Below are 9,499 nucleotides of genomic sequence, written 5' to 3'. Positions count from 1 at the left end.
CAAGACAGAGAGCCAGAAAAGCAGATTTGAATATGCTTGGACAAGGGCACACAATTTCTGGATTTAGGCTCACGTTCAGCCACTTACTGGCCAGATGATCTCAGGCAAGCCAGAGCATCTATCATTCTCACCATTCAGGGTTTGCAGGGAGAAGATAAGAGCAGGTGCCAGAACTCTTTATAAAGAGTTGTACAAATGTAAGGAATTGTTATGATTAAGGCAATGTAATCGAAATAAATCTGAACTCAGAGGCAGTTCAGCTGAGTCTTGGAGATGTCCAGGTTTTGTATGTGTCACTCCTTCCACCATGCGGGATTTGAACACAGCTCTATCATATTACAGTAGAATGGGCTCAGTGAGGTTTCTGTGTGCATCTGTTTCTTCTGTTGGACAAGTGAGCTTGCTGAGGTCAAGAACTGTGTCCCTCATGTTTTTATATCGTAATCTCCAGTATTTAATCAGGGATTAGTACACGGTAATAAGTTGGAAAACGTTGGTGGAATGAATAAAGTCCAAAATAAGGCCGTTAGAAAGCAAGGGGTTTCTATGTCGCAGCATGGGGAGAACACACAGCTTCCGGATGACAGCTTGAAGGGACAGCGCTTATCGAAGTTTAGTATTTGACGTGTTTATTTTAAAATCAGTCATCTGTCTAATATCAGTTTCTTTCATTTGTCTGCCACACTGTACTTTTCAACACTTTTTAACCTTCACTATTTTATTCAATACTCACAAAAATGCACTAAAATAGGGAGGTTATGTTTATCAGGCAGGGAATATGTATCAGGCAGGAATCAAGTGCGTCTATGGCAGAGCTTATGTTCTGATTTCTTAGCTTGGAGCTCTTCCCTCCATGCCAGGCCAGCAGGGCTCTGTGGTTAACCTCGTGGTGCCATCTGAGTCTGTCCAACCTCCTTTGTGGAACTCACTTATGTTACCAGGAGAAAAAATGCACAGCTTTGCTTTTGCATCTGGGAAATGATGAAGATGAATGTTATTTCTTAAATATAAAATAATGCAAACTCTAAATATGTAAAAGATACCCACATAAAAATTATTATTATTATTTTATTTATTTATTTTTTGAGACGGAGTTTTGCTGTTGTTACCCAGACTGGAGTGCAATGGCATGATCTCGGCTCACCGCAACCTCCGCCTTCTGGGTTCAAGCAATTCTTCTGCCTCAGCCTCCCAAGTAACTGAGACTACAGGTGCGCACCACCGTGCCCAGCTAATTTTTGTATTTTCGGTAGAGACGGGGTTTCACCTCGTTGACTAGGATGGTCTCAATCTCTTGACTTCATGATCCACCCACCTCGGCCTCCCAAAAATTATTAATATGTTAATTTTTAAAACTTGATCTTTATTTTGTATTAAACATATTTATCTGATATTAAAAATTGATTTGATATTTGGTGAGAGGAGCTAAGACATCCCCCTGGCTTTGGAAGCTGCAGCCAGGTCCTACAAACGTATCTTTTCTTATTCTGTTTTTATAGACCATGACAAATGTTTGCTATTTGTAATACTGTGCTACCTCCAAAAGACTTAACAACTGGATGTTTAAAAATACATATTTTCAGTTAATTTACTAACTAGAAACATGTCTGTTGCAACACATGATGTTATACCATCCTGAGATTAATAACTTCTCATATGATACAACTTTGCATGGGCTGAAATAGACAGATCAAGCTAAAACAACATGAATGGTAAGGGCAATTTTTGTAATGTTAGGAGGAAGTAAAGCATGACACTCCTGACCCTTTTTGACCAGAAAGAAAAGAAATCAACTTGTCTGGTCTGTGCCTTGAACAGAAGAGCTTACGTAGGAATCTGGAGGGGGCCAGCCACAGAGAAAGGTTGATAATAGATCATCACAAGGACATAGTGCTTACTAACATCTTTTTTCTTTGACATGATAGAAATGATTGTCCACGGTATCAACTCTCATCAGGAATTTGTTTTTTTGAATATCCTGAATGTTTACCCTGCCTGTTACAATTTCTTCCCATGATGGGAGACTCAAGATCGTCTGAGGCCATTGGTCTTCTTTTAACTCAGAGGTTGAGTACCAGCATTCCTGAGAGGAGGGAAACAGAAGAAATTATTAGCACTCCTTGACTTTTTAATCAGGATTAATCCAATACCAAGTAAGGCAAACTGTCTTTGAGCTTTCAAAACCATGTGAACCCATAGACAAAAATGAATCTTGCTATCCAAACTAGGATACTAATACATCCCACTTAAAATAAACACACATACTCACACATTCATTCACCTGTTCAGCAAAGCTGAGTATAAGGCGGCGTGCTGGGCACTAAGTGGTTTTTGCTTTCAAAGAGTTCACATTCTCAAGGAGAGGAAAGACATGCAGACAGATGTAACACAAAGTGGAAAGTGGCCACAGAGAAGGGCAGAGAGGGCATGCTAAGAGGGATTTGGATGAGGGGGAGAGTCCATGAGAACTTAAAGGGGAAGAGGAAGCTCACAAACCTGAGCTCTGGGCACGTCACCCGTTCTGGTAAGAATCCAGAAAGGCCTATGGTGATTGCTACGGTCTGAATGTTGGCATCCCTTGAAATTCTTATGTTGCAAATTAACCCCCAAGGTGATGGTATTAAGAGGTGGGTCTTTGGGAGGTAATTAGGTCATGAGGGCTCTGCCCTCATGGATAGAATTAGCGTCCTTATAAAAAGGCTGGAGGAGGCCAGGTGCGGTGGCTCACACCTATAATCCCAGCACTTTGGGAGGCCGAGGCGGGTAGATCACGAGGTCAAGAGATCGAGACCCTCCTGGTCAACAAGGTGAAACCCCGTCTCTACTAACAATACAAAAATTAGCTGGGCATGGTGGCGCGTGCCTGTAATCCCAGCTACTCGGGAGGCTGAGGCAGGAGAATTGCCTGAACCCAGGAGGCGGAGGTTCTGATGAGCCGAGATTGCGCCATTGCACTCCAGCCTGGGTAACAACAGCGAAACTCCGTCTCAAAAAAAAAAAAAAAATTAAAAAAACGGCTGGAGGGAGCAAATTTTCCTTTTCCATCCTTTTGACATGCAAGGACACAGCAAAAGGCACCATCTGTGAGGAATGGATACCAGACATTGAATCTCCAGTGCCTTGATCTTGGACTTCCACCTTCCAAAACTGTGCAGTAATTTTCTATTGTTTATCAATGACCCAGTCTAAGATATTTTGTTACAGCAGCCTGGACAGACTAAGACAATGACCTGTGCCTGGTGAAACCTAACCAGGCAATGGGCTTCCAGGGCTTCTTTATACAGGTGAGCATCCCCCATCCCAGCTTGCTAGCTGATGATACGTACTGTGCTCATCTGCAGCCAGCATTTCTCCAGCACATTCCCCTGAGTGTCAGAGAGCTGCAGCGCTGTGTTCAGAAAGAGGCGACAGTTCTGCCTGTCTCCCATTAATATACAGATGTAAGCCATCAGGTGGTAGAGCCTCGGGTAAAAGACAGGGCCAGTGGTATTTTGACCCACCAGATTCTCCAAGTTCTAAAGAAAAAAACCCACAAAGTATATTAGAATCAAACAGGGTCCTTGACTGTAAGTTATCTCCTTCACAGACGATTTGGGAACATTTCAAGGATTTAAGCAATCAAATGAGAAAATACATTATTGAGACATACATAGTAAGTATTGGAGATAATAAATGTCAGGTGGAGTAGCCCCCATGGTCCACTGAGATCAGAAATTAACATGAGAGATCCCATCATTGCTTCTCTGCAATAACTTTTTAAAAAAATTATTTTGATGGCCGGGCACAGTGGCTCACGCCTGTAATCGCAGCACTTTGGGAGGCTGAGGCGGGTGGAACACCTGAGGTCAGGAGTTTGAGACAAGCCTGACCAACATGGTGAAACCCTGTCTCTACTAAAAATACAAAAATTAGCTGGTTGTGGTGGTGCACACCTGTAATCCCAACTACTTGGGAGGCTGAGGCAGGAGAATCACTTGAACCTGGGAGGCAGAGGTTGCAGTTAGCCAAGACTGTGCCACTGCACTCCAGCCTGGGTGACAGAGCGAGACTCCATCTCAAAAAAAATAATAATTTTGATGATTATGATTATTAAAGCAGTACAAGTTAATTGTTGAAAAAATTAGGAAAAAAATTGGCCACCTCTGCATGTAAGGTGCTTGGAAGTAACCACTTAGTCCTGGAATCAAGTAAAAAGCTGAACGGACTGAAAGATAACAGATATTCTTGGATCCATAAGAGAAGTGAGAACATGGGGCAAACTGCTGTTCCAAAGACTGCAGGGACAAACAGACAGAGATTCACAAGTGGAAACCACTGTGGGAATCAGTGCCAGGCTAGGAAAACCTGAACTGTAATTGATGAATTGCTACAGACTCAGAGTGGACAGGTCTGGGAGTTAAAAACTCTATGGAGAAGAGGATTCTGGAAAGATGGCAGATAGGAAGTACCAACTATCTGTATCCCCACCTAGACTATCATTACACTGACAGAATCCATCAGAATGTAACTATGTTAGAACTCTGGAGTCTGCTGAAAACTTGTATGTAAATGCCAGATGAAGGCTTGGATGGTAAACTGAGGTTAATTTCAGTTTCAGCTCTTAGCACAGCTGCCTGTCCCCCCACCTTAAAACCTATGGCAGACAGTTCTGCACATGCTCCTGAAGAACCTGCACACAACTTGTGGGAACAAGTTTGGGCAAAAAGAACCCTGTGTGAGATATCAGGGATTGGTGTTCTGATCACCAATTGCTGCTTCTGATGGAAGAGGTAGAGACAAGAGGTAGGCAGCCATTGTTGCACTTCTCCCCATCATTGCAAGCCCTTCCCTCTCTAGTTGAAGTGACTTCCAGGGGATTTAAAGGGCTATTGCCCTTCTCCCCTGCCACCAACTTTATTTTTCTCTCCACCCCAAAAAGAAATTCTGGAGGTGAAAAGTACAATAACTAAAATTGAAAAATCACTAGAGGGATTCAAAGGCAGAGTTAGGCAGCAAACTTGAAGGTATGACAATGGAAATTATTGAATCTGAGAAACTGAAAGAAAAAAGATTGAAGAAAAGTTAACAGAGTCTAAGGGACTTGTGGAACACCAACAAGTGAACCAATAAATGCATTGTGGAAGTCCCTGAAGAAGAGAGAGAAAGAGCTAGAAAGAATATTTGAAGAAATAATGGTTGAAAACTTTCCAAATTTGATAAAAGATATAAATATAAACACCCCAAAAGCTCAACAAACTCCAAGTAAGATAAACTTGAAGAGATCCACACTAAGACACATTATAATCACTTTTGAAAGCAAAAGACACGAAATCTTGAAAGCAGTGACAGTAGCAACAAATCACATACAAGACATCTTCATACCATTAGCAGCAGATTCCTCATCAGAGAACTTAGAGGTCAGGAGGCAAGGGGGCCAATATGTTCAAAGCGTTAAAAGAAAAAAAATCCCATCAACCAAGAGTCTTCTGTCTAGCAAAAGTGTCCGTCAAAGATGAGGGAGAAATTACTAGCTCAAAAGCTAGTATTATTGTAACTGTGGCTTGTGACTCCACGTTTTGTTTTCTACATAGTTCAAGAAACTAATCACTTAAAATGATGACTCATTTATGTTTTGGGAGACACAATGTATAAAAATGTAATTCTGGGCCGGGCGGTGGCTCACGCCTGTAATCCCAGCACTTTGGGAGGCCGAGGCGGGTGGATCACGAGGTCAAGAGATCGAGACCATCTTGGTCAACATGGTAAAACCCCGTCTCTACTAAACATACAAAAAATTAGCTGGGCATGGTGGCGCGTGCCTATAATCTCAGCTACTCAGGAGGCTGAGGCAGGAGAATTGCCTGAACCCAGGAGGCGGAGGTTGCAGTGAGCCGAGATCGCGCCATTGCACTCCAGCCTGGGTAACAAGAGCGAAACCCCATCTCAAAAAAAAAAAAAAAAAAAAAAGTAATTCTGTGACGTCAACAACCAAAAGGGGTGGGAAGCTATTAAAGGAGCAGAGTTTTGTGTGTGTTACTGAAGTTAACTTCAGGACGCTGAATGTAATCCTCGTGGTAACCATGGGAAAATAGCTACAGAATATACACAAAAGAAAATGGGGAGAGAACTTGAATGTTTCACTGTGAAAAATTAAATGCAAAGAAGATAGTAGTTCAGGAAATGAGTAGCAAAGAAGCTGGAAGGCGTATTGAAAACCAATGGCAAAATGATACAAGCAATTCTCTCTTTATCAGTAATTACTTTAAATGTAATTAAATTAAACTCTCAAAAATAAAACCAAATTGGCAGAATGGATTTTTAACAAAACGTGATCTAATTACATACTAAAAGAGACTCACTTTAGATCCAAAGGCACAAATAGATGGACAGTGAAAAGATAGAGAAAGATATTTCATACAAATAGTAACCCAGAGAGAATAAGAGTGGCTATAAATGTCAGACAAAATGAACTTTAAATCAGAAAAAATCCTACAAGAAGCAAATAATATTATATATTAATAAAAGTTCTAATACAGCAAAAAGATACAACAACTATAAACATTTAGGCATCTAATAAGATCATCAATATATATGAAGCAAAAACTGACAAAACTGAAGGTAGAAATAGAGAGTTCTATGATAGTTCTATTATGTAGGTAGAAACAGTTCTATAATAGAATATTCCATAAGAGTTGGAGGCTTCACTAACAATAATGGATAGAACAATTTTACAAAAGATAAGACATAGTGGTCTTAGACAACACAATAAACCAACTAGTTCTAACAAACATACAATTCATGGGTACAGAGTTTCTATTTTACAAGATGAAGACAGTTACGGAGATGGAGGGCAGAGATGGATACACATTATAAATGTAATTAATACCACTGAGCTGCATACTTACACATGATTAAGATGTTAAGTTTTATGCTGTGTGTATTTGGATGACAATAAAAAAAATTAGACTGGGTGCCGTGGCTCACACCTGTAATCCCAACACTTTGGGAGGCCAAGGTGTGCAGATCACTGATGTCAAGAGTTCAAGACCCGCCTGGCCAGCATGGTGAAACCCCGTCTCTACAAAAATACAAAAATTAGCCAGGCATGATAGCAGGCGCCTATAATCCCAGCTATTCAGGAGGCAGAGGCACGAGAATCACTTGAACCCATGAGGTGGAGGTTGCAGTGTGCCAAGATAGTGCCATTGCACTCCAGCCTGGGCAGCAGAGCAAGACTCCGTCTCAAAAAAAAAAAAAAAATTAGACATAAAAAAACCCCAAACACCTTCAGGTAAGCCCTAACAGTTTTGTGTGTTTTACCTCCGGAAGCTCAACCAGGATCTCTCAGTAAATATTGGAGGAAAAAAAAATCCCTCATTCTTTCAGCAGAGGAAGAGGAAAAGGAACCATTTTGAAATATGCCAGAATACTCCATTCTTCTTAACGAGGTTTGCCCTCAGGAGAAACTATGTAACCGGAGCCTAACCTCCAGGGGTTTTAATAGATCCTAACCAATCTTGGGGGAGATGAATACCCAACTAAAGCCAGATCTAGCCATTGGGTCCCACCTAAGGAAGAGGGGAATGAAAAGCACTTGTGAAGTTCTTAGTCCAGAGGAATAGGCTACCTAAAAGACTGAGACCTAATCACAGGACTGTAGAATGCGTTCCCGCTCCTCACACCTTACCATCACATTACTAAAGACCTATTGAGACAAAGTCTTTTTATCTGGTACATCATGTCTGGCTATCAAGAAAAATTACAAGGCATACCCAGGAGGTGGAGGTTGCAGTGGGCCAAGCTCGCACCACTGCATTCCAGCCTAGGTGACAGAGGGAAACTCCATTTCAAAGAAAAAGTAAAAAATTTGAATGAAGCCCAAGGGGCTTCTAGAGAGGAACAAAAAAAAAGAAGTGTGTTTCACTTTTCCTCAGAAACCATGCAGGCAAGAAGACAGTGCCATGACATGTTGACAGGAAAAAAATCCCTAGAATTCTTTACCCAGTGAAATTATCCTTCAAAATTGAAGACAAAATAAAGACTTCTCAGACAAACCAAAATTGAAGGAAGTTGTTGCTAATAGCCTTGACTTGCAAAAAATGTTAAAGAAATTCTTTAGAGAGAAGGAAGATATATAGGTCAGAAACTTATATCTACATAAAGAGCATTGAAGAAGGAGTAAGTGGAGGTAAAATCAAAATTTTCCTTTTCTTATTCTAACAGATGACAGTTTGTTCAAAATAACAACAGCAACAATGTATTCAATTATTTCTGCTTATGTAAATACATCTCCTAAGCAGAGATCCCAGACCAGACCACTGAGGCTTTGGACCTGCCAAACTGTGAGTTACGAAGTGGGTGTTGTTTGGGGCTTGGCATGGTGGGTGTTGTTTGGGGCCTGTTTGGTGGCCTGGCAGGTGTGAACCTGTAATCTCAGCACTTTGGGAGGCTGAGATGGGTGGATCACTTGAGGTCAGGAGTTCAAAACCAATCTGGCTAACATGGTGAAAACTCATCTCTACTAAAAATACAAAAATAGCCGGTCATGGTGGCGCTTGCCTATAATCCCAGCTACTTGGGAGGCTGAGACATGAGAATTGCTTGAGCCTGGGAGGTGGTGGTTGCAGTAAGCCGAGACTGGACTACTGCACTCCAGCCTGGGTGACAAAGCAAGACTCTGTCAAGAAGTGGGTATTGTTTTAAGCTGTTAACTTTGTGGTAATGAGTGACAGAGCAATAGAAAGCTAATAGACCTGTGCTCAGTGTTCACAAGAACAAGGCAAATGTGTCGACCCAATACCAGACGTTTAGCCCTTTATTCTCTTAGGGTGCTTGCCCATGCCACGTTGTAAACTCTTGGAGGTGTTTAATTTGCTCACTCTTGTGCCCCAGCACTCTTGTATTAATATGCTTAATACGCTGGGCGCGGTAGCTCACGCCTATAATCCCAGCACTTTGGGAGGCCGAGGCGGGTGGATCACGAGGTCAAGAGATCGAGACCATCCTGGTCAACAAGGTGAAACCCGTACAAAAAAATTAGCTGGGCATGGTGGTGCGTGCCTATAATCCCAGCTACTCGGGAGGCTGAGGCAGGAGAATTGCTTGAACCCAGAAGGCGGAGGTAGTGGTGAGCCAAGATCGTGCCATTGCACTCCAGTCTGGGTAACAAGAGCGAAACTCCAAAAAAAAAAAAAAAAGCTTAATACCTAGTTGAATTTTTAAAATTGTCATGTGGAATGATTTATCTGCCAGGATGCTTTATCACAGCAATGGCAATAAGATCATTCAGAAAAGTTTTATCCAAGAATCATTAGACCACGTAATCGTATATCAATAAGATAAACTACCATGCTTCCTTTTAAATTGTGATGTGAAAAACAATTTAATGACAGAAAATTATTCATAATATGCTTAATAGCAAATTACAAAATACAGAAATGTACAGGCACACACAGAAATACTTGAAAAGTGGGACCTCAATGTATAAAAAGTGCTTATCTCTGAGTAGTAATGTAGTGAA

At 41.4% G+C, this 9,499-nt stretch overlaps 1 protein-coding gene across 5 annotated transcripts in view; it reads right to left on the bottom strand.

The window, feature by feature from the left end:
* Nucleotides 1–608: 608 nt before the first annotated feature.
* ADCY10 (adenylate cyclase 10) overlaps nt 609–9,499 on the bottom strand; it is a 98,182-nt gene continuing 89,291 nt past the window's right edge. For 2 of the 5 annotated variants that reach the window (XM_078356337.1, XM_035279236.3), the window contains 3 exons: nt 3,327–3,515; nt 1,903–2,083; nt 696–971 (listed from right to left, as the gene is read on the bottom strand). In XM_078356337.1, coding sequence (XP_078212463.1) covers nt 832–971; nt 1,903–2,083; nt 3,327–3,515 — 510 coding nt within the window. In that variant the 3' untranslated portion in view covers nt 696–831. Of the gene's footprint in view, nt 972–1,346; nt 2,084–3,326; nt 3,516–9,499 lie in introns of those variants that run through there. The other 3 variants (XM_035279230.3, XM_078356338.1, XM_035279232.3) reach the window with 3 other exon arrangements.

The sequence above is a fragment of the Callithrix jacchus genome, chromosome 18, assembly GCF_049354715.1.
Source record: "Callithrix jacchus isolate 240 chromosome 18, calJac240_pri, whole genome shotgun sequence".
NCBI lineage: Eukaryota > Metazoa > Chordata > Mammalia > Primates > Cebidae > Callithrix > Callithrix jacchus.
The sequence above is the reverse complement of the archived record's forward strand: the minus strand, read 5'-3'. Positions and strand labels throughout refer to the sequence as shown.